This window comes from Cryptomeria japonica, chromosome 11 (assembly GCF_030272615.1).
Source record: "Cryptomeria japonica chromosome 11, Sugi_1.0, whole genome shotgun sequence".
In the NCBI taxonomy this organism is placed as follows: Eukaryota; Viridiplantae; Streptophyta; class Pinopsida; order Cupressales; family Cupressaceae; genus Cryptomeria; species Cryptomeria japonica.
In genome coordinates, this window is record NC_081415.1 from 686,974,911 (window position 1) to 687,002,086 (window position 27,176).

Genomic DNA, 27,176 nt, shown 5'->3' on the forward strand with positions numbered 1-27,176 from the left:
TGGTCTATCAAGGCTAGATCTATTAGATTCCTCTCCTCCTTAATCTAAAGGTGAATTAGGTCATTTAGTGGTTTTATTATCTTAATTTAACCCTAACCTTAATTTTACACCATCTACAAGACCTGATATATATACACTTTAAGACTCTTGAGAGATGATCATTATTAATTAGGGAGTAGTAGTTAGGGGAAGGTACATCTAGAAGACTTCTATTTTGTTATGGAAGTGGAAGTAGAAATATAGAAAATTAAATATTGCACCACAAATTAGATGTAAACAAATAATGAAGAAAATAGATGGAATAATTGTTACCCAATTTAAGTCTTAAGTTTAAATTGGTCACCTAAAGTCTGCATTTTTATTATAAGATACATTTGGTCATATTTTTAGGATGGTTGTGAGTCAAATTGAAGATATTAGTCAAGGTTTCATTCTTATAAGCATGTTGTGAAGATGTCTAAGGAGGTCTAAAGTTTCATGGTGCTTCTTGGGTTCCATATGAGGTTGTGATTTTAGCTTGCAATTAGATTATTATTTATAGGGGGTGTTATTGTTTGGGAAACTATGATAGAAAGTTTAATTTCATTGTTGTTCTAGAAAAAATTTGGGTTTCAAGTTTCACACAGTATTCTTTTGGGAGGCAAACCTAAGTTGTTTCTGATTTCCCAAACTCAACTTCAGCCCATGACCCTAGGAGGAAAGTTTGAGTTTTGACTGCAATAAAACCCTAGTTCCTCTTTTCAGCTCTCCAATGTCCACCAAAGATGATGAGTTTCATTCAAAGATAACAACAAGAAAACAAGACATAACAATATAAACAGAGAGCACGTGGAATGAGACTCCAAGAAAAGAGAAGAAGTTGTTGCACATTTTAAATAAAATGAACTTAATCTTATCTGTGCAAGTTGTCACACACCCTTTGATGCTCATGCTCTAACAGGTTCTCCTCCATATGCCTTTGATTTTTGTTAGTAGATCATGTTCTTTTTGGATCACTATTCTCATGGGTTGATGTTGATTGTAAACCCTTTAGATATCCTCTCAAGATTGTTTTGATAGAATACATCAAAGAAAAAGTGTGTAATAAGAAGAGTGTTTGTTATCGATGTGACCTTGTAATGTTTTCTTTAAATCTTGAAGGGTTTTTTTAGTCTGAGTCTTGCTACTAATCCATTACTTTTACTAAGCATCATAACATGAGTAGCCTAAGGTATAGGAGAAAACAAAGATCATAATACAGATCTATTGCAAAAGAAAGGATAATAATGATCAAGTGCCTCTTTCATATTCTCTATCATATTTATAGCTTTTGTGATTATCAAAGTAGAGAATCTTCAAGAAATCATAGTGATTTGGTCACTATCAAGAGTATTCAGCACCACTAAAAGCTCATATACAACAGTCGCAGTCATTGTAGAAGCTACAACTCAATATTGCAGGTAGAGGCCAGTGAATAGCAACCCAGTGCTGTCAAAGACATTGAAGATTGAGTGTCAAAATCAGACGAATATGAATAAAGTCAGAGAACAGTGATAAGGAATGGTAGATGGAGGATGAGGAAAAGGCAGTGTTCATCATAGCACAAGCCAAGTTTTAATAGTAAGGTGTTATTAAGAATCAGTCATGAGATGAGTTTGAAGAAATGATTTACAATGAAGTTTTGTATCCTTGAAATTTCCAAAGGTAAAGACAAAGTTGAAATGACCAAGGAGTTCAATAGTGACAGCATAAGGAGCCTCAAACCCAGAAACAATATTCTCAATTAAGCAGAGATAGGCGTAGTCATCATAGTGGTCATGATCCCGTAAGAGATGTAGTCCTTTCACATGGAATTCAAGGCACTTGATAGAAAATTCTTAAAAGTGTGTGTTGCAGATACATTTGTTCCAGTCAAGAAGATCATGGTCAAACAGAGCTCCATGATAGCCCTTTGAGATTCTAGATGAGCTTCAAAGAAAAATACAGTCCAAAGGATTGTACAGAAGACATCTACCAAATCACAACAGTGAATGATGATATCAAAATGAGGATAATGGCAGCCATGAGAACCTAGCACAACCTCAAAGAAGTTAGAATCAGACCAAATCTTCCTTATGGCAGTCCTCTATCGCAGAGAACTTGTAGCACAACCAATAATATACACATGTAATTCATTGTTTTAGTAGTGAAATAAAAGACAATATTAAGGCCAAAAGGACAGTGAACTATTTATTTACCAAGAGCATGATCTAGCATCAAATATCTAACAAATATCATACAAAGGATTTGGTCCAAATACAACAATACCAGTGCCTAAAGGTTTGATTACAATCATCATAAAAGCTAGCCGCACCCTTGGTAATTCATCCAATTCATGTTTCAAAAGGTAGTCATTTTTAGAAGAGACAACGTTCATCACTCCAAAATCATATTTAATAGCAAAATATGGCAATATTAGAAGGAAATCATCATATTTTGTTGAAACTCTTTGACAACCTTATGGATCTATGGTCATAACAGGACAGTGATAAGGATTGGCAGCTATAGTCACAGGCATTAGAGAAGATTTGAAGCTTTAAATATCCACTAGCAGTGCACAAAGAGAAAGGAATAGCTACATGCTTATAAAATTGCATACCCTAGGATAATGTGCACATTGACAATTATATAAAGAAGAAGTCAATAACGCAGTGATTTGCATTCATTGTTATGAAAAGAAAAGACCACGTTACAGTGACTATCATGAGCTAAATGTAGCAGACACCTAGGGTCCCGAGATAAAGGAGTAACAAATATAGCCTTGGGAGGTTTCAAGATCACCATCAAGGTAATCATTAGCTGACAGAGCAATGATGGACAGTAAAGATAGGTCTTGGACAGTGATTAGACTATAAGAATGGATACCAGTCATGAAAGCTTCAAAAGAAAACACAATCACTGTTGTGGAAAAATACCATTCTTAGAGTTGCATTCAATGAAAGAGTGTCAAAAGGCCAATAAGAAGCAGATATGTTCTTATAACTGTCATATCACAAAATAATGATAAGGTTTTGAGACCTATGCACAACCTTTTGACAGGCTTGGGAGAGTAGTAAGCTCAGAATATAAAAGCATATATGAAAAGGACAGCCTATAAAGAAGTCACAATACCATGGATGTTTAAAACCTATGACTCTCAGTTCATGAACATAGTATTCCTTTAGCAAATATAGAAAATGATAGTAAAGTAAAAGCATAAGTAAAGGGCATATGGTTGTATTAGATCAAAACAGAGAGATATAGTGATCAACAAAAAGACAGTGACTTGGATAAAAGATAGTCATCTATGAGTAGTTGAGAATACAAATAAAAGAAAGTATGACAACCATGTCAGCCTTTGATCATTGTTGGTAATATGTTCTTAAGCTATTGTGCAGTAATAAAAACATAGTGACTAGCAAAACACAAAAAGATCGTATTATAAGCAGACTGACATAGCATGAGAAGATAGGAGATGTGATTGGTTATAGGTATAAGATGAGAGCCTCACAGTCAAATATAGTCTCAGAATGTATAAGGGAAGGGGGTTATAATGGATATTTATGAGTTAGAACAAGATAGGAATCAATGATGAATCAACACACAAAGCCATCAATAAGAATGTAGTCCTCTAGGTCTCAGAGTAGCCTACAGTTAATGATAACTCAATGATGAACGGATAGTACCAAACCGGTACTGACAGGGGGGGGGTGAATCAGTACAAACAAAAACACAATCCTAAACCGGTTTGTCAACAGACACTGACCTTTGGCAGACAAACAATAACTCCGGTCTTAAACAGAGTACAATCGGCAAAACCCAGAATAACTGAGATAAGCATAAACCGGTTAACACTTATCTTTTCATACAATCTAATACTTCATTTCCTTTTCACTCTGGTGCATGAACAGGTAATCTATCATCAAAGATATATAAATAGCTAGATCAACATGATTTACCTTCAGACACAAATCACTTAAACCATCACATGAATAACACCACACATGACACACAGATTTTTCACGTGGAAACCCAACTAGGAAAAACCACAGTGGGGATGAATACCCACAAGTTGTTTTTGAACTCTTTAGAAGTCTGCTCTGTTAGGAGTCTTGTCTAGTTAAAGACTGATACAATAGGTTCTGTTAGGAACTGGTCCTGTTAGGGATCACCCAGTTAAGGGATGGCTAGAATACCCGGTTAAGGGTTAAACCCTGTTAAAGGTTACCTTGTTAGAGGATTTCAAGAACTCAATGGTTTTGAGTCACCCTGTTAAAGGATTTACAGTAAGTCGATTAAAGCTACCTTGTTAAGGGATTTCCCAACTGTTGAAGTGGTTAGAGATCAATAGGTATTACAATGATCTGGTAACAGCACTCAATGCCAATGCAGATCCGCTTTAGCTCCTCTTCACCTTCTGCACTTACACTCTGCAGGTAACACTTCTCTCCTCTGGTCTGGCAAGAATCACGTATCTCTTCTCTTGGATACACACACACAAATTTTGCCAACAACCTCAGAAAGAAACACAACATCGACCTTATAGGAAACAGATAGGTCAGTAGCATAAACCCTAAACCTGTTAGGTTAAGCAATTCAAACTGTTCAATCCTGGTCGTTGAGCATATTGCATTAAATGCAATAGTCTTGAACCAATCTCAAGACGTTCTCCATCGTTCATTTTCCACCGATTTCATGGCGGCTGATAACCCATCACGTGTTTTCACCATTTACAGACTTCGCACATTCCCGAGGTAGATAGGAACAATCTCCTTCATGCAAGATCCTTCACGCACACAAGGCTAACATGGAAACATGATCTGTTCTTCGTTACAATGCTAACTCATCACACAAAGTCACCGGTTGAGTCACACAGGCTTGAAGTACTTCAACCGGAAACCCTGAAGTTGAGACTACCAACCGGTAGTCATACAAAGCTTCCATGTACCGGTTCCCATTACCAAATGTCGGTTCACCTTGAACAAACACACTGCTTCACTTTGGAACATATACCAGTTCAAAATGTTATACCGGTTCTCTCTTCTTTAGCATATTGACATCAATGACAACATACAATGTCATCATGTAATCATACTGGTTCACATAATGCCAACAATCTCCCCCTTTGGCATTGATGGTAATATACAAAGATATCTCTTTGCTTCACTTCTTCTCCCCCAATTTCTACAGGTATCTCTCCGCTTCACTTCTTTCTTCTTCTCCCCCTTTGACAACAATGCCAAAGTGGAGGCACAAGCTTCCCTGTTCCATTATGTTGCTCCCCCTGAGGAGTAGCATCCTTCAACACATCAATCCTGAAGAAAAATTTGACTATGCAATACTTGACTGATGTGGAGCATATACCTTTAGTTTATCTCCTGAAGGGGCAGCACCCCTAATTCACCTCTTAAGTACATAAATATAGCCTTTGGGAGAGGCTTGGTGAATATGTCTGCTAATTGCTCCTTACTAGAAACATGTTCCATCACAATCTCTTTGTTCTGAACCTTTTCCCTCAAGAAATGATACTTAAGCTCAAAGTGCTTGGTTCTAGAATGTAAAACCGGATTCTTGGAGATGTTAATTGCACTACTATAGTCACAAAATATTTACCGGTTCAGATATAGGAACTTTGAAGCCATTTAATACATGCTTCCTTCAAATTGTCTGAGTGCAGTTCATGAAAGATGCAACATACTCTGCTTCCGTTGTAGACTGAGAGATACAAATCTGCTTCTTACTCATCCATGAGACTAGTCTACCACCGAGAAAGAATGCACCACCGGTTGTTCTCTTTCAGTCATCCATATTACCTGCCCAATCAACATCTATGAATACTTTCAAGTTGAAATCCTTGCTATATGGATACCACAATCCATAATCAATCATTCCCTTTAGATTCCTAAGAATCCGCTTGACTACAACCAAGTGGTATTCTCTTGGACTTTTCTGGAACCTTGAAGTAATGCCAACTGCATGTGCAATATTTGGTATGTTATGCACTACATAATGCAACTTACCAATCATTGATCGGTATTCCTTCTCATTAACCAATGCTGAGTCATCCTCTTTGGATAGTTTACAACTGATCACCATCGGTGTACCAACTGGTTTGCTATCTTCCATGCCAAAGGTCTTCAACACCTCTTTGACATACTTGGACTGAGTGATAAAGATTCCATCTTTCATCTGCTAAATCTATAGTCCAATGAAGAACTTAATCTCCCCTATGAGTGACATCTCAAACTCTTTCTTCATCTCATCTACAAACTCATGACTCATCTTGTCATCTCCACCAAAGATAATGTCATCAACAAATACCTCACAGATTAGGATCTGATCTCCTTCAGACTTCAAGTAGATATTGCTATCTTCGCTTGTTCTCTCAAATCCAATCTTCACAAGATGGGAGTGCAGGCGTTCATACCATGCTCTAGGTGCCTGCTTTAGACCATATAAGGCTTTATGTAGCCTACACACTATGTCACTGTCTTCAGATAGGGCAAACCCATCTGGTTGCTCTATATACACCTCCTCTTTAAGCACACCATTTAAGAATGCAGATTTTACATCCATTTGATATACTTTGAATCCTTTAAAAGCTGCATATGCAAGAAGCATACGAACTCCTTCCAATCTGGATACAGGAGCAAAGGTTTCTCCATAGTCTTCTCCTTCTTCTTGGGCATATCCTTTACACACCAGTCTAGCTTTGTTTCTAATCATTGTGCCATCCTCATTCAGCTTATTTCTGAAAACCCATTTGGTACCGATGACATTTTTATGCTCCGGTTTGGGTACCAAAGACCATGTACCATTTCTCTCTATCTGGTCAACTTCCTCTTCCATTGCTTTGAACCAGTCTTCATCTTTATGTGCCTCTTTGAATGATTTAGGCTCAAATTCAGAGATCATACATGAGTTTTCTCTGACCTTTCTTCTTGTAAGGATTCCTACATCCTTATCTCCTATGATCTGCTTAGGATCATGATTCAGCTTGACATACCAAGGAATGGTCTTAATAGATTCCTCTTGCTTTTCTTCTTCATCCTCATCTCCATCAGTATTAGCATCTATATCTACCGGTGTAGGAACATTGTTACTGGAACTTGGTTGACTGGCAACCGGTTCCCAGAAGGTTACAACCGGTTCATTTACCGCTTTCTCACTGTCGGTTTCCTCAGTTTTCTCAGAGGTTTCATCAACTCTTACATTGATGCTTTCCATAATTCTCTAAGTCCTATTATTGAAACACTTGAGAGCTTTGCTCTTGGTGGAATACCCTAGGAATATTCCCTCATCACAATTCGCATCAAATTTGATCTGGTGTTCACTCCTCTTGATGTAACATTTTCTACCAAACACTCTAAAGTAGCTAACCACGGGTGTCTTACCGGTCCAATACTCATAAGGAGTTTTATCCTTACCTTTCTTGATGAGTACCCGGTTCATTGTGTAGACTGTAGTGCTCACTGCTTCTCTCCAAAAGGTGTGAGCAACCTTTCCTTGAATCAACATTGTTCTTGCTACTTCAACCACAGTCTGATTATTCCTCTCTGCTAGGCCATTCTGCTATGGAGTATGGGGGGCAGACAGTTGCCTCTTGATGCCATGTTCTTCACAGTACTTGTTGAGTTCACCGGAAGTGAATTCCCCTCCTTGATCAGTTCTCAGGCACTTGATCCTTTTACCGCTTTCCTTCTCCACTAATGCTCTGAAAGCTTTGAACTTTACAAAAGCTTCAAACTTATCTTTCAAGAATGTGACCCACATCATTCTTGAGTAGTCATCAGTGAGAATCATGAAGTACCTCTTACCTTGCACACTCCTAGTTTTCATAGGACCACACAAATCAGTATGCACAAGATCAAGCAAATTGTCAGCAGTGAAAGTTTTACCTTTAAAGGTTGAGGAAGACATTTTCCCCAGTTGACACTCTCTGCACAAGGTATTTTCCAGTTTCCTCAGCATCGGCAACCCTCTAACTACCTTGATCTTACTAGCCTTCACAATGTTATCAAAGTTTACATGGTAGAGTCTCCTATGCCATATCCAGCTATCATCAAATTTAGCCACAAGATATGTACTTATATTTGCATTCAGTTGAAATAGGTTACCTTTGGTCTGCATACCAGTGGCCACCAATTCACCATTCTTTCCTTTGATTCTGCACACTCCATTCTTGAATTCCAGAGTGAGACCACTATCATTCAGTTGGGCAACACTCAGAAGGTTGTGTCTGAGACCATCAACCCAATACACATTGTCAGCACTACTCTTTCCATTCAAAGAGATGGACCTTCTGCCTTTGACCATACATAGTGCATCATTACCAAAGCGAACCACACCACAATCATACTCTTCCAAGGATGGAAACTTGCTCTGGTCACCAGTCATATGGTGAGAACAGCCACTGTCAATAATCCACTCATTGGAATTATCAAAGCGGGAGACAAGAGCCTTCTTGTCTGACACATCTTCCTTGATAGCAACAAACACAATATCTTCATTTTCTTCATCTTCTAACTCCTCATCTGTGACACCTTCATCAACTGCCACAAAACAGTTTCTCTGGTTTCCTCCTTTGAATTTCTTGAACCTTTCCGGTTTGTCCTTGTTGTCACCATTAGGACAGTTTACAGCAATATGTCCTATCTGGTTACAAGAAAAGCATTTCAAAGGGAGCTTACCTCTATATTTATTGGTTCCTTTAGGAAGTTTCCTGGCAAGAAGAGCTTCAAATGCCATCAGAATCTCCTCATCATCCATTTCTCTGCTCTGTCTTGGTTCACCACTAGTGCTAGCTTCTTTTCCTTTTCTGGATGGTACAGTAGAAGCTTTAAAAGTTGATTCAGTCTTTTGAACACTGCCATCAAAACTATTTAGCTCATAGGCTATCGACTTTGCAAAGATGGAGTCTAGGGATGCCTTAGTCTTGTCTATTGATCTCAACTCCTGAATAGCAGCAACCCTTATTGCATAGACCGGTAATAAGGATCTCAGAACTTTGCTTACCACAGTGGAATCTTCCATTTTACCACCTGCACTCTTGATATCTTCGACAACAGTTTTGATTCTTATTCCATACTATTGAATGGTCTCACCTTCAACCATCTGCATGTCTTCAAACTTCCCTCTAAGGCTTTCTTCCTTAGCTTTTTTTACATGCTCATCACCGTCATAGATATTTTCAAGAGTATCCCATACTTATTTGGGATTTACTTTATCTTGGACATCAATAAACTCAATGTCAGATAAACTACTAATTAGGGCATCCATGACTTGCCCATTCTCCTGCATCTCTCTCTTTTGGTCATCGGTGAGAGTACCGGTAGGGGCAACATAAGCATTCTCAACATAGCTCCAGTGTTGAGCACCCATGCTTCTGATGTATATCTTCATTCTGTCTTTCCATATACTGAAATTATCTACGTTGAACTTTGGACCTTCCCTCTTCATCATTAGATTGGGATCTTTTCCTCAAGCGGTTAAACTTATAACACAGAGGACCTGGAGGACGCTCCGATACCAATTGATAACTCAATGATGAATGGATAGTACCAAACTGGTACTGAGAGGGGGAGGTGAATCAGTACAGACAAAAACACAATCCGAAACCGGTTTGTCAGTAGACACTGACCTTTGGCAGACAAATAGTAACATCGGTCTTAAACAGAGTACAACTGGCAAAACCCAGAATAATTGAGACAAGCATAAACTGGTTGACACTTATCTTTTCATACATTCTAATACTTCATTTCCATTTCACCCTAGTGCATGAATAGGTAATCTATCATCAAAGATATATAAATAGCTAGATCAACATGATTTACCTTCAAACACAAATCACTTAAACCATCACATGAATAACACCACACATGACACACAGATTTTTCACGTGGAAACCCAATTGGGAAAAACCATGGTGGGGATGAATACCCACAAGTTGTTTTTGAACTCTTTAGAAGTCCAATCTGTTAGGAGCCTTGTCCAGTTAAAGACTGATACAATAGGTTATGTTAGGAACTGATCCTATTAGGGATCACCCGGTTAAGGGATGGCTAGAATACCTGGTTAACGGTTAAACCCTGTTAAAGGTTACCTTGTTAGAGGATTTCAAGAACTCAATTATTTTGAGTCACCCTGTTAAAGGATTTACAGTAAGTCGGTTAAAACTACTCTGTTAAGGGATTTCCCAACTGTTGAAGTGGTTAGAGATCAATAGGTATTACAATGATCTGGTAACAACACTCAATGCCAATGCAGATCCGCTTTAGCTCCTCTTCACCTTCTGCACTTACACTTTGTAGGTATCACTTCTCTCCTCTGGTCTGGCAAGAATCACGTATATCTTCTCTTGGATACACACATACAACTTTTTCCAACAACCTCAGAAAGAAACACAACATCGACCTTATAGGAAACAGATAGGTCGGTAGCATAAACCCTAAACCCTAAACCTATTAGGTTAAGCAATTCAAACGGTTCAATCCTAGCTGTTGAGCATATTGCATTAAATGCAACAGTCTTGAACCAATCTCAAGATGTTCTCCATCATTCGTTTTCCACTAATTTCATGGCAGCTGATAACCCATCACGCGTTTTCACCATTTACAGACTTCGCACATTCCCAAGGTAGATAGGAACAATCTTCTCCATGCAAGATCCTTCACGTGTACAAGGCTGACATGGCAACACGATCTGTTCTTTGTTACAATACTAACTCATCACACAAAGTCACCAGTTGAGTCACACAGGCTTGAAGTACTTGAACCGGAAACCCTGAAGTTGAGACTACCAACCGGTAGTCATACAAAGCTTCCATGTACCGGTTCCCATAACCACATGTTGGTTCACCTTGAACAAACACATCGCTTCACTTTGGCACATATACTGGTTCACAATGTTATATCGGTTCTCTCTTCTTCAACATATTGACATCAATAACAACATACAATGTCATCATGTCCTCATATCGGTTCACATAATGCCAACAGTTAATACATGCAGAGGCACCATTATAGTGAAAATAATAGCAATATCTTGTCATTTCGTAATGCTCCCTATCAATATCAAACTTCTCAGTATAAAGAGCATTGTCTTAAAACCCTGAGGTATGTCTTATAGCCCTCTTATTGTAGTCCATTGTTAAGTTCAATAAGGCATGAACATCCCAAAGATCAGTCACAGAGACAGTCCAAGAGATAATCAATAATGCAGACTCAAAATGTAGTTAGGGTAGATCTAAAAGGCATGAAGAGTAAAGGAGAAGGTCTTAGCAGCATTCATAGTTTGTAGGGTTCAAGAAGCATTCACAACAACATGATGCAGACATACAAAGAGGTAGCCACTGTCAAAGGAAAGGTTTGAGTATTCAATGTAATCTTAACAGTGAAGAGATCATTGCCAAAACCATTCTTAGGCAACTAGAGCAACATTCACTTGCAAGGAAAATCTTTTAGTATCAATGGGCTTGAAGGTCATCATCAAAGGAGGAGGATACAAGTGATAAGGATTTATTGTCATGTGGGAATCATAGGTCTTACTGTCATGAACAAGATTTGAATTTCAAATTCAAACTTGTCATTAATGCGTCCAAATTCAAATTTCAAAATGTGTCAATAGGGGTGTCCAAAGACAAAATCCCACCTTTTGGGGGGATTTGGAGGCCAAATCAGCAGTCCTACCCCTAATTTGAAGACCCTAGGGGGTGAGTCATCTTCCAAAGGGTATTTTGGAAGCAAATCAACTCTAAATCTGCATTTTCAACCCTAATTTTGAGGAGTTTTCAAGTTAGCTTGCCCAGCACAAACTGATTTTCAAATTCATGATCAATTAGTCACCTGATTTCAAAGAAGGAGCAGCCAACACACTTAACAAGCCAGCTGAGTTAGCAGGTGAGAGGGAGCCAATATTTTGAAATTCAAAATTCAGGAACAACTCTAATAAAAAGACATTTTCTCATTCATTTGTAAGGAGTTCTTGCCATTCTCTGTATGAACAATAGTGAAATAGGCCTTGTAACTCAAATCTTTTGAGTTCTTTCTGTATACACATAAAAATGGCTATGACCGATTAAATAAATATTGTATCTTTATTTAATATTTATTCTTCTATTAAATAGTTAATTTGAAAAGATTAATTTATTTAATTCATTTCATGTCCTTCTATTAATTAATTTAATTAAAATATTTTATTAACTAATTAATTTATCATTTTCCTCTAATCAATTAATTAAATATCTAATATTTAATTATTCCTCTAATCAATCAATTAAATATATAATAGTTAATGGTTATTCTTTTATCCTATAGTCTCAAATATTAAATAATTTCTTAATTATTCAATTCCTTTTCCAACTCATCCTTCCATCTCCACTTCATCTTTCCTTTGCCAACTCATCCATCATGTGGCTAAATTAATTCAACAAAATTAAAATAAATAAAATATTTATTAGCCACTTATCTTCAACTTCCAACATAATAAAATATTGTGTACGTACACATATTTCCTAACCTTCTTCTATATTTTCTCCAACATCCCTACATCTTAGGAAGGACTTGAGTCCACTTGTCCTCTCATGCCTAAATCTTCTCCAACCATCCCTAGATTCCCTCAGTCGACAACCCAGTCAAGGTGAGACGAGTGACACTTGTCTTCTCCTTCCCCCTTTCTCTCAACCTTCACCTTTGCTCATAACCATCCAAATTTCCAGATCTGATCATGACCGTTGATCTCAAGACACATCATCTTATCCTCTCAAAAGTCTATAAAAGTAGGAGTTTGAGTTGAGAAAGAGTTAGTCTTCAAGTTAAACAATTTGAGAAAACTTATGCATCCGTGAGTTTTTATTTTGAAGCAATTTAGCAATTTAGCATTTCTCACTTAGCATAATCATTTAGCTTTAAATCATTTGCATTGCATATCATAGTACCAGTTAACTATTAGTTATCAGTCCATTCTTCATATGCCATCTTGGAAGCTACCAGTGCTTGTCTGAGAGCAAATCATCTGCAACCAAGAACAGTGGAGTTAGGACACAATGAGACTTAAATCATGAAGGTAAAAATAGTGTTTTTATTTTATATCAATTTCATGTATTTTCATTGGTTGAGTTTGGATTTCCTGTAGCATTTCCTTTGTATTTTGTGAAACTAATATGTTGCAGGTAGTATTCTGATGATGAAATTCAAGTCGACACATTTTGGCACCCACCGTGGGGTTGGAGCCTCGCATATATCTTTCCAATATCTTGTCTAGTTCTTGTAAACATAAGTTTAATGCAATTGTAATCCAAATTCACCCTTGTGTGAATTCTAACAGCGCTTTCATTTAATAAATTAGTGCTTTTGTCTCGCAGGTTAGCGCATTTGACATTTAGGTTAGTGCTTTTGTTTGCAAATCAACGCATTTAATTCTCAGATTAGCGCTTTTGTCTACTAGGTTAACACATGTGTCATTTAGGTTAGCGCTTTTGTCTGTGAATTCTCGCATTTAATCTATAGAGCAGCACTTTTGTATCGCAAGTTCACGCTTTTGTCCTCTAGGTCAGCGCTTTTGAGGTGGAAAACAACGGATTTGCTAGGATATCACTTTTATTTGCAACTAACAAACTTTTTCTGCATGTTCAAATGTCCAAGAACTAAAAATCTCAATTACTAACATATCTGTGTGTAGGATTGTTTTACAGCAAATTTTATGCATTTCCTCACATAGTTAATTAGGAGTTTTATTTTGGAAAGTAACACATCATATCTTGCTCATTTAGCTTAACTAAGGGGACAAATTGATAGCATGCAACTTGCATTTTAAGTGACTTCTTTAAAGTAGTTGAACATATATTGTAGAAGGCTAAAATAAACTTATGTATTTCGTGCTTGATGAAGTAGTAGGTAAGTATGCTCTCACCCTCATACGGTGATCAGAAAACCAGATCAACTCTCTTTTATGTGTGATCTTTAGAGGGCCTACCTTCCCGAGCTGCCTTGAGGGGGCGAGTGAGAGGGGAATGACCCAAAGTGGAAACGGGCTAATACCGAGTCCTTCTGATCCACTCTAAATAAATCGTGTTTGTGATGAAATTCATAAACAACATGTGTTGATAAGTTTATACCGACACTATGTTTCCCCATAAACCCTATGGAGCATAACCTCTATAGGATGGGAACCTTCTGTATTTACAGAGCTAAAAGTGCCGCATGTATGGCCACATGATCGAAATTCGTTACTAAAAGCCACTTGTACCAGTTGCCAAAATCCTTCTAATTATTGGCATAGGAGGTCGGACCTCTGAAGCGGCTCACACACATATGGTTCTTAGTAGAGATATAAAGTTTGTCATGGGGATTTTTCATGGAAACTGGTGCTTGGTTGCCCTAGAGAAGTGAGTGTCGAGGCTGGAGCTAGTGGGATCAAACATCTAAATATCCACTCTGAATAGCATAGCCTCGGGGGAAACCCCATGTGAGATTCAACAATTATTGTCTCAACCTGCCATAGGATTTGTACTTGCTTGTGCATTTTGTTTTTCAAAAATCGTGTCTTCTATGTCTAAAACGTGCTCAAAATGGTCAAAAATTGAAGAAAATCATCATCCAAAAATGAGCAAAAATCTAATAACTTGTTGGGAAAAAATTGAAAAATTGAAAAAATCTTGGTAACACAGTCAGAACAGCACTTTTGAGGCACAGAACTGCACATTTATTATGCAAAATAGTGCATTTGAACAATAGTACAATGATTTTATGTCATATATTCATGCATTTGATCAGTGGATTAGCGCTTTTAAACATGAAACTGCGCTTTTATAACACAGTTTTTTGCTTTTAATGTCACAGAGTAGTGCTTTCAAGCAATAGAGTAGCGTATTTGTCCTATTAGTTAGCACTTTTGACCAAAACGTTAGTGCAAATGCTTTCTCGCATCTGAGACATAGTACAACAGACCAAAAATTTCAAAGTCAGTATCAACAGTTGTCTTCAAACTAGTTTGATAATTAGGTTATCAATCCAACAGGCTATTTCCAAAAAGGTTTCTATAAGCATAAAACATTCAACAAGCTAGTGATTCAACCATCTTAAGTGCAAAAATCAACATCATTATCAATTTCTCATCAGGATATATCAAATCCTCCATCACGATTCAACTTAATCATATCTACCTTTTGTTCATTATTTTGGATATATCTTTCCTATTTTGAACCTAGGTTTTATCAAAAATTAGAATTGCACTCACATTGGAATCACACAAACTTGTAAACTATCATATGCTTATATGACTTTTAAATATCGCCTTAAGAAAAGAAAGCCTAGTTATATAGCTACTCAGAAGAGAATAAGATTCTTGTATATCAATCGCAAGATCTTGTTAAAACATAGGACATTCCTACACCGTTTTCGTCACTATTTACGTGGTTGTGGGATAGAATTTGATAGAGAAATTTTACAAGGACGTGCTTTTCAACAAAGAGACACTTTATCACAACAAACAAATAACAGTGATAAAATCAACAAAGCATACCTTCCTAAACAAATAATCACCTATTGAGTTATTTTTAGAAGGTCAAAACTTCAAAAATTTTGAAGCAATCACATGCTAGTTTGGACTAGAGTTCAATACGAGCAATTCATAAAACAACAAAAACAAATGGAAGAATATAATTCATTGTTCCAAACTTTTGAGTATACGGTTGTTGATGAAGAAGCGGTCAATAACACCATTAGAGACCTTGAGCAAGATTTCAAGTTTGATAGACTAATGGAAAAGTTATTAGCAAAGCAAAAAGAAAAATATCTTTTAATGTTGGCAAAATCGGGAGCTAAATTGCCACAATACTTTAACATAGAAGGCTTGAAACAAGATACAGAGATGAGTAATACTCAAAACATAGATGATCCAAATAACGAGGATATAAACAAAAAAAGCCATGAAAAAATAAGGGGAGATAAAACAAGAAAAGAACATGATGACACAAGAAGAGAGTGTAGTGATAGAAGAACTTATGAAGATACAAGGAGAAACCTTATGGATAATCCTTTGTTAAATCTCACTCAATAAATGTAAACCTTACAACAATAAAACATGATATGCATAATGGAACGAGTTCCATGAAGTATTCATTGGAAGATATCTGCCCATATCCTTTTGATAAAAATTTAAATATGAAATCCGTAAATATGATAAATACGATGGGAGATTTGATCCTCAAGATCACAATAGGGAATTTTGTACTATGAGTATGGAATTTGCACATGATGAAACTTACTTGGTGTGTCTATTCCCTAGGAGTTTAAATGGACAATCGATGGAATGGTTCTCAAGACTACCATCTGGAATCAAATATTTTGAAGAACTTGTGAATGGATTTATTTCACAATACTCCTACAATGTAAGAAATGAGATAACAATGCTAGATTTATGCAATGTTAAGCAAAAGAATGGTGAATCTTTCATGATCTTCTTACAGTGATGGAAACAAATGTTTAATAGGTATCCAAGAGATGTACCTGATCAAGAAAAAATGGACATATTCATCAACAACCTCATCAGTGAAATGAGTTTCCGTTTAAAAATGCAATGTCCTCCTTTTGCCAAGATGATTGAGAATGGTCTAAAAATAGAAGATGTAATGGTAAAGAAAGGAAAGTGAAAGCTTTACAATAATTCCTACAATCACAACAACAACAACAATAACAATGACAAACCTAAATTCTGGTCAAAGAATAAGAATTTCATCAATGGAGGAAATGATGACAATAGTGCTACAAAAAAAAAAACAATCTTTAATCTATCAAGTCAAATCCCAAACAATAACAATCAAGAGAACAGTAAATCCAAATCTTTCTTCTCCAATCCTCGCGGGAAATTCACAAACATTGGAGAACCCTTGGAATCAGCTTTGAAAACTCTTCTTGTGAATAAACTGATTACTTTACTAGAAGCAAGAAACTATGAACCACAAGTCAAACCTAATTAGTGGAACGACAAACATTTTTGCAATTACCATTGGAATAAAGCACATCAAACTAATGATTGTCAAACATTGAAGCACCATATCCAAGATTTAATCGATAATGGAAATATCACAGTGGATAGTCATAAGACAAATGAATCACATCTAGCTTTCAAAACTCCACTTCCAAATTATGAAAAAGGTGAACAATCTAAATTTAAATATGAAAAAGGCAAAACCAAAGTAAACTACGCTTATACGTATGATGATGTGGTAAATGTCATCATCGTTAAAGATAACCCACCTTCAAAACCAATCAAAGTCATTACAAGAAGCAAAGTGAAGGCTACATTTTTGGGTATAACAAATGAATCAACATCCACTTCATGACAATATAACTTAGTGGAACAATTGCAAAGAATACCCGCTCAAATATCAATTTGAGAGCTTCTCAAAGTTTCACCTATGCATAAGGAAATTTTGGAAAAAGCTCTAATGGAAACAACATTTTCAAAAGACCTAGATGTAGAAGTGTGCATTTGAAGTAACCTTTGGAAAACTTCTTGGGTATATTATATCATCTCATGGAATTGAAGTAAATCTAGAAAAGGTCAAAGCTATCATGGAAATGGAGTTGCCTAGAAACATAAGTCAATTGTGTTCTTTACAAGGAAGATTGCAATCAATCAGAAGGTTCATCTCTCAATTAGCAGATAGATGTCATCCATTCACTCATCTTTTACATAAGAATGTTCCATTCAAATGGGATAATAAGTGCGAAGAGGATTTTATGTAAATCAAAGAGTATTTGATGAATCCTCCAGTACTTGTATCACCAATCAAAGGGAAACCATTGTTGCTTTATATCTTAACGACAAATGTATCAAGAGGAGCTCTTTTAGCACAGCATGATGAAGAAGGCAAAGAAAGAGAAATGTATTGCATCAGTAGAACACTTGTAGGATATAAATTTAACTATAAATCAATAGAGAAGACATGCCCAGCAGTTGTTTTTGCAACTCAGAAATTGTGACATTATATGCTGACTCATTTTGTGAAACCGATAGCAAAAATAGATCCACTAAAGTATTTGTTGAACAAGTCAACTTTGACAAGCAGACTGGCAAAATGGGTTATGGTACTAAGTGAGTTTGATATAGAATATGTTGATAAAAAAGCTATCAAAGGACAGGTCATTTTTGATCAATTAACTGAAGCACCCTTACAAGATGACATGCTATTGCACATTGAATTTTCTAATGCAGACATTCTGACAATAAGTACAAAGTTTTGGGAGTTGTACTTTGATGGTTCCTATACGCAATATGGATCAGGAACATGAATTTTGTTCATCACACCTCACGGACACACAATTCCAAAATCATATAGATTGTGGTTTCCATGCACAAACAATACTGCAGAATATGAAGCATTGACTATTGGGCTCAAAATTGCTATTGAATGGAATATCAAGGAATTACATGTCTATGGTGATTCACAGCTTATAATCAACCAAATAAATGATGTTTATCAAACTAAGGATGACAAGCTCATGCCTTACAAACAACTGGTTGAAAATTTTAAAGAACATTTTGAAGAAATAACATTTACTCAGATCCCAAGAAATGAGAACAAAGCAACAGATGCAATGGCTACAATAGCATCTCTCTTGCGGAATTGGGAGAATCAACAATATTATGAATTCCTGGTGGAAGATATCTTGAAACCTACCATTGAATCCCAGCATAACCACATGATTTTCCATATATCTGGAACCGATCAATCCTTACACGGCCAAACATATCAATACTTAAAAGAGAATATCCTGCCTCCTAACTTATCTCGCAATCATAGAAGAAATTTTATCTGTCAGTCATCCCGCTATACTATTAATGTTGATACCTTATATAGGAGAGATCAAGATATTACTTTATTGAGGTGTCTCAAACAAGAAGAATATGAGAAAGTTCTTAATGAAGTTCACACGGGTATTTGTGGCACACACTCAAGTGGATTAACATTGGCTAAGAAACTTCTTCGTATGGGTTACTATTGGCTTACTATGGAGAGAGATTCATTCACCTATGCCAAGAAATGCAAACAATGCCAGATCCATGGGAATCCCATCCATGTACCAGCACAAGAATTGCATCCTATGGCAGGATCATGGTCATTTTCTCAATGGGGTCTTGATTTGGTATGTAAGATAAACCCTTCATCGTCTAATGGATATAAGTTCATTTTGACTACTACTGAGTATTTCACTAAATGGATTGAAGCAGTACCTTTGACAAAAGTGACTGGAAAACAAATATCATCATTCATCTTGAATTAAATAATTTGTCCCTATGGAGTCCCTATGACTATTATTACTGATAATGGACAGCCATTTAAGAATCAAGATGTGAAGGAACTATGTGAGCGATTCCATATCCAACATAGGTTTTCTACACCATATTATCTATAGGGAAATGGTCAAGTTGAGGCATCAAACAAGACTATCCATATCCAACATAGGTTTTCTACACCATATTATCCATAGGGAAATGGTCAAGTTGAAGCATCAAACAAGACTATCTTGAAAATCTTAAAGAAAATAGTCAATGAAGTTGGTAAAGACTGGCACATTCAGTTAAATCTTGCTCTTTGGGCATACCGAACCAGCATCCACACACCAACGAGGGCAACTCCATATTTCTTAGTCTATGGATCAGAAGTCATATTACCAATAGAAGTAGAGATACCCTCTCTACGAGTTTCTTTGAAAGGTCTTATACTAGAAGAAGAAGAATGAGTCTCTAGACTTCAAGAACTTGAGCTGATCCAGGAACATCATCAAAATGCAACAGATAATTTGAAGGCATATCAACAAAGAATGGAAAAAATTTATAATCACAGAGTCAAGCCACGCATTTTTCAGATTGGAGATATAGTTTTAAGGGAGAATCCGAGAAATTAGCAAGACCGAGAAAAGAAGGGTAAATTTGAACCAAATTGATTAGGTCCTTTTGTCATAGTAGCAGCATATGGCTTGGGAGCATACAATTTGTCTACCCTTGAAGGTGATTGATTTGATGAACCTATCAATTCCATCCATCTCAATAAATTTTATGCTTGACATATAAAGTCCTAAAAAAAATCAGTAAAAAGCATATAAAGTCCTGAAAAAATCAGTAAAAAGCATATAAAGTCCTGAAGAAATTAGTAAAAAATAGAAAAGTAGAAAATCCCTAAAAAGCATAAAACAGTGAAAACAGAAAAAAAAGAAAAAAATCAAAGTATGGAAAAAATGAAATAAATTTAGACAGTGAAAACCTGGTAAACAAGCGTTATCTAAAAGTGAGTTCTTCCATCTATGAGATTGCTTTGTGCACCTATCCACTCCATCCCATCGCATCTATCGCTTCCATCTATCCTAGCTCATCAATTTCATCTTTCGTATCCATTTCTTTGAACCATTTAACAAGAAATATGCAGCTTACCAACAATTATCAATCTTTGACATACTTATCATAGTCACTGTCTTAGACTTTATCAAAATTAATCATATCTGCATTATATCCTTCCATGGTTTGGATCTTGATCAATTCATACATCCATAATACATTTTTGTTTCCGTTGCGGGCAAAATCCTATTTCCTTTTGCTAAGGTGATCTTTTCAATCTTTAAAAATCGAAAACATTCGGAAAACTTCAAAAAACCAAAAACACATAAGATTTTGAAACAGATAACGAGCAACAAGGCAACGAAGATCAAGTCATTTTATAACAACTGAAGTGTGAAACTCAAAAAATGAAGAATCAACTAGCAAGTAATAAAAGATTATCAATGATCATTTTAGATGATTATATCAGTTAATGACCATGAGAACATGTGAATGACATACAAGATTCAGTGTTTATATCTTGATTTTATTGTTAATCATGTACTCGATGTGACTCAAATATGTCCATGACTAGAGAAGCTATGATGGGGCATGACTATTTTATTTATTTGTTGTCTACAGTTTATCTCTTATTAAGGTATGTACTTGTCTAGGGATATGATTGGCAAAAGATCAAGGAGGACATTCTGAGTCATGCATGAAAGGAGATAATCCTTGTCGGTTCTGCAAGAAATACTCAAGTCAGCTTGATTTATTATATTAAGTTGCTTGTATAAACTTTCTATATCAAAATCCATGTAAGAAATACTCGGGTCAGCTTGAATCACTATGTTAAGTTGCTTGTATTTTCTTACAATATTTTTAAAGCTCAATGATGAAATCAAGCACTGTTACAAGACAACATATGAAAATTGGAAGTATCTTTTTAGTTACATCATTTTCAGATTAGTCCATTATTCATCTGCATTATAAGCATTCATTGTCAGTTGCATTATAAGCATTTCATTCTATTCAGAGATCAACGGTCATAAATAAAGATTGAGTATACTTGGACAAACAAAAACAATGTGCATTTGATCATTGTAGGTTCATTTATCTTTAGAATCATTTCAACCATCATTCATTTTATTTAGTTGCATTTCAATCATTGCATTCAATTGCATTTCATTAATCATGTAGTATATCATCATTATTATTTGCATTAGAATCATTATCATTGTACTTCTTTTTATCCATTAAGGTCATTTAGTTGCATCTTTGCACTTAGATTCATTAATCATTATAAGCATTACATATAAAAATAAAAATCATTTCATATAGATCATTGCATTTGCATCATTTAAGTTAGTAATTAATTTCATTTGCATCCATGATCATTAAAATCAAAAAAACAAATGCATTTTTGCATTTCCATCATCATAGCATCATATAGAGAATCATCATCATGAAAAAGAAAAGAAGAGATCATCATAACATCATCCATGTAATCAATGCATAATAAACCAAAGATCATCATATAGAGTCCATGTCTACATATAGATCATCATAAAAATAGTAAAAAGTCCAAGTATACAATGATATCAAACCAAAAATACAAGTGCCTCATCAATATAAATCAAGTCAAGGTTATCCTATGCCACTACCACCTAACTTCATTCGTCTCTGTGGCTGTGGGCGAGAAGATCCTCCAAATGGCTATCCCCCATGATCACCACTCCTCTGAGGAGGTCCCATGACCCCACCACTGCTAGTATCCATCCTCATAGTAGTATGATAGCTACCTGCCCTCTGAATCTCTGTGACTAAATCCTCATATAATTGTTGCCAGTGTGTTGTCTCCTTCCCAGCCTAAAATAGTGCTCTGACGGTATCGGCTAAGAGAGTGCCCAATCCAACCTACTGAATGTGATCAAGAAGACCTTGAGTATCATGTTGTCTCCTAACAACCATGTCTCTCTCTATCATGAGTGTCTGCACTTGTGCTCTAAGCTGATCTATCTATGCTTTTAGACTATCCAAGGTATCCTGCTCTGGCACATCTAGGAACATGATCCTGAATCCCCTCATCTCAACCTCCCTCTCCATTTGCTGGAATCTAAACCCAAGTAGCCCTCAGAACCCATCATTTAATGAGAGGAACATGATCCTCTTAATCCTCCTCCTCTCCACCATGAGCTGTAAAAACCCTAGGGTCTGGTTGAATCTGACCAAAATCAATGCCTCTCCTGCAACCCCCATCCAGTCCAATGCTCCTACCTCCTCCTATAGGGAGTAATCCTCTCACTAATCTCATACATGTCCTACCTGTATCTGTTAGAGTATTCGGGTATTTACATGATTAATTAAACAATATTTGTTTAATTATTTAAGTTCCCTTTATCTCTTTTACACTTAAGCTAACTTTAGGTGCATAATAATTAATTCTTTTATTAATTATTATGTGCAAACCTAGGTTTTCCTTTTTAGGGTTTCTTGACCTATTAAAGGTTGACTTCTTTCATTGTATTGTAAGGATTATCACATTACACATTTTTGTGAATATTGAGCTCTCATCTTTTTGAGCATATTTTCTGTGTATTTGTTTTATCTGTTATTTGCTTCCTTGCTTCTCGTAACAGGTTTTTCAGCTTGCAGAGATCATTTGGGCTCCTGCGGTGTTGTATTTTCTCAACTCTAATATGGTATCAGAGCTTCAAATCTGCAGCTATATGTTCTTGTTTTAAGAATTTTTGCATTAGAAGTAGATCTGGGGTTTCGGGAAGTTTATTTATGTACTTAGGGATAGGCCTTTTTTTTAGCACTTTGGGCCTAAACGGACCTCACCATTGTGCTCAGAAGGCCCAAAAACCCCTATAGTCATATAAAACTTGACCATTTTTGGCTCCTCAGCCTCTAGGAGTATTTTTTCTCCAGTGCCAAGTCTTATGGACCTGGCACATGATTCGAGAAAAAAATTCAAAAATAATTTTTTTCCCTTTTTATGGCATGCAGGCCGATTTTTTATTTTTTATTTTTAAAAAGAAAAAAAATCAAAGGCGAAAAGGGTTTCAAAAAAAAAGGGCGAAGTTGTTTTTTCAAAAAAAAATAAAATTGGGGGTTCCCATGGTACGCAGGGTACCGTGGGGCCCCTGGTACTGCATAGGTCATTGTCGCCTGCCCTGAACTCAGGCCCCACGCCATCGTCTGCCAGTCTCCCTCGGCTTCCCGACAGCCCTGCCTTCCCAGTCCCCGCCGCCACAGGACACGTCGGCCCCTCGGCATCCCGACGGCCTCGACCGACCCCGGCCTCGCCGCCTGCAGCTCCCCGGCCTCTACCACCTACAGCCCCTACTACTGCCACCTTTACGCTACGCCTCCTACGGCCCCACCGGCCTTCCTACCTGCGGCCCTTTCCCAACCTCTGTCGCCGCTACAACCCCCAGCCCGTCACCTGCACTACACCCACGCCCAACCGTCGCTTCGTCTGCAGCCTCCCTGTGCCACTCATGCCCACTGGCCGCAACCGCTCAGCCACCGCTAGGCCACTACCCTTGCGGCGCCCACAAGCCACCACTGCCTGGCTCTAGCCACCAGACTACCCTTCTCTCTTGTTTTGAAGGGGGGTTTGGTTTTTTGGCCATATCTTGGGCATATAGAGTCATTTTTTCAAAAATGAATAGGCGTCAGAAAGGTGGTTTTGAGTCGGACCTCGTGATGTTGGAAATATTTTCCAATTTTTTGTTTAACTTTTTTTTTTCTAGTCAAAGTGGGGTCTCGTTTTTGCACTTCGGGAGCCGTAGAATGAGCATCCGAACTCCTTTTTTCGAAAAAAAAAATATTTTTGGAAAGCATGTGTTGTGTACTTTCCAGCCATATGAATTTTATTTCCATATTCTGCTCCAGGAATATTTTCTTCATTTTTTTGCTTTTTCAGCACTTTGTGGATATCTTGGTTATTTCAGGTCCTGGGATCTCTTCTCTGAGTATGATGTCTCTATTTTGGTTCTCCTTTCTATTTCTAGTCTTCTTATCATTGTAGATTCTTTTATGCAAACGCACTAAGATAAAGTGCCATCATGCATTGTTTACTTGAGATCTTGCAAATCTTATGCCTTATTGTACATGCACTACTTATAAAGTGCCATGAGGGGGTTGATGTTTGCCTTGTTTGCCATCTACCATTGTCCAGTGAGTGTTCCTTCCACAACATTCACCTCATGATGTGTGTCAAGTGAGTGTTCCTTCCACGACACTATGTACTTTCTCAGCAACTTTGATGTTCCTGGTTCTTCATTGTGCAGTTCTTGTTGGTCGTTCTTTTCAGTGTACCTATCCCTCTCCCTTTTCAGTATTATGGGGAGGTTTGTCCTGTTGGTTCTAATGCTTCCTTGGTTCGATTGATCAGCTCTTCAGGCTTTGGTTTTTTCATTCCATTTGTATCTTCGATTTCAGTTGTTTGCCTTGTTTGCCATCTAATTCGAGTAGTGTCATTTGAGGGAACTCATACAGATTACAGTCTTCTCTAACTGGTCATGTTCTATTTCAATGGAGTCTTCAGATCAGCAGTTTCTCATCGATAGTGTTTGCATCTATTTCATGCTTTAGTGGTGTTATTTTCCATCTCTTTTTGGAGTAGAGTTTTTTCCCACATGGTTTTCTCTATTTCTCTAGTTCATAGAGATTTGGTTGTATTTGGGTACCTGATTAGGCCTTGTTGTCGGGACCCATCTTTCCTTCTTTCAGTAGTTGTTCTAGGTTTTAGCTTCTCCCTAAGTCTAGCTTAAGGGGGGGTGTTAGAGTATTCGGGTATTTACTTGATTAATTAAACAATATTTGTTTAATTATTTAAGTTCCCTTTATCTCTTTTACACTTAAGCTAACTTTAGGTGCATAATAATTAATTATTTTATTAATTATTATGTGCAAACCTAGGTTTTCCTTTTTAGGGTTTCTTTACCTATTAAAGGGATCAGGCCTTGTTGTCGGGACCCATCTTTCCTTCTTTCAGTATCTGTTCTAGGTTTTAGCTTCTCCCTAAGTCTAGCTTAAGGGGGGGTGTTAGAGTATTCGGGTATTTACTTGATTAATTAAACAATATTTATTTAATTATTTAAGTTCCCTTTATCTCTTTTACACTTAAGCTAACTTTAGGTGCATAATAATTAATTCTTTTATTAATTATTATGTGCAAACCTAAGTTTTCCTTTTTAAGGTTTCTTGACCTATTAAAGGTTGAGTTATTTCATTGTATTGTAAGGATTATCACATTACATATTTTTGTGAATATTGAGATCTTATCTTTTTGAGCATATTTTTTGTGTATTTGTTTTATCTGTTATTTGCTTCCTTGCTTCTCCTTGTAATAGGTATCCATCCCAATCCATCTTGCCTCTCTCCCACCCATGGGAAGTGGTCTCCCAACCTTGCCAACCGTTCCAAAAGGTCCTCCACAGACTCTCAATCGACCTCCTCTCTATCTGGGTCTCCTACCGCCTCCATCTCCTCCCTTATCTCCCCCACCTTCGGCCTCTCGAGAAGCTCTAAGCTCTCATCTCCATCTCTATATCCTAATGATGGGATCATCTAAATCAGCCTCCTCATCTCCTGAGCTAGGAGGAGGGTCTGTTGGATCAGGAATCCGACGAAAAGGGTGTGCAAGCATGTACTGAGCATATTCTGCAGTCACCCCAGAATCTAGAATTTGTAATCTCAAATCATAAGCTACCCTAGGAGTAGCCAAAAACTCTGCGCATGCTTTCTCAAAAGACAAAGAAGGTCCCCAATCTTGCCTATCGTGCATATATAGTGACACTAGTAGGCACGTGCTGAATAATACCAAACTGTCTCAAAATACGACTAATCAACTACCGCTCAATAATGTATGGAGTACGACCAATCAAATATCTACTCTGCATGATATATGCTAATGTCTGTGCATCATCCATCCATGGATCACAATCGATATAAGGTCTCCAAATGATTATATCCAGTGAATCTATAACCCAACACCAATACTCCATCTTACTCAGCTTATGTTGAGTAAGGATACCTACATATAAATAGACATATGGTTGCCTCTCACCTTGAACTCTATGATGGATAGGCCGAGTAATAGCAATGTGCTCCGAGCACCAGATCTGTAAAAGTGTGCATCATGTAGATAGACTCGCACTATCATCAAAAACAACCTGATGAAGATCATGATACAAATGAGAAAGCATGCAAACACCCCATGCATATCGAATCCGATGTTGCATCATGCTCTGAAGAATCTCACCCCAACCAACAGTGAAACCTCGAGATCTCATGTCTGGACAAATGAATCTGCCAATCAAACCTGTAAGAATCACTGGGAGAGTCTCGTAATACATGATCATATCCTCCCATCGGATCTCTCCTCTAGAAATGCTCTCATCACCAAATACGGCTCTGCAAGCCTCTGTCCCTCCAAGATCCTTAAAATCATACTGGACTAACTCACGGGTCACAGGGATGTGAAGAATCTTGTAGACATCCTCGAGTGTCACACTAATCTCACTAGTGGGTAGGTGGAAAGTGTTATGCTTGCTATGCCATCTCTCTGCTAAGGCAGTCAACAATCCCCTATTATAGGTAATATTAGGCATGTATAACAAATGGCATAATCTGCAGGCATCTATATGTCTAATCTCAGCCTATGTAAGCTCTAACACTAAGTGGCACATGGCCGATAATTTCTCCCAACACTGGAGAACATCAAGTTTCTCCTATTTAACAAGAGAATTCGATCTTTGTCAATCATCTATCTATCAAATCAAAGAGATCGCTAATCTATCAAATCAACAATTGATACATTTTTTCAATGAAGCAAATCAGGCTATCAA

At 37.0% G+C, this 27,176-nt stretch overlaps 1 protein-coding gene across 1 annotated transcript in view; it reads left to right on the forward strand.

Annotated features, from left to right (window-relative positions):
- Nucleotides 1-23,900, forward strand: part of LOC131860398 (vegetative cell wall protein gp1-like) — a 36,861-nt gene extending 12,961 nt beyond the window's left edge. Inside the window, exon 2 of the mRNA XM_059214805.1 lies at nt 23,448-23,900. Within this exon, the coding sequence (XP_059070788.1) occupies nt 23,448-23,900 (453 nt within the window). The remainder of the gene's footprint in view (nt 1-23,447) is intronic.
- Nucleotides 23,901-27,176: the final 3,276 nt, after the last annotated feature.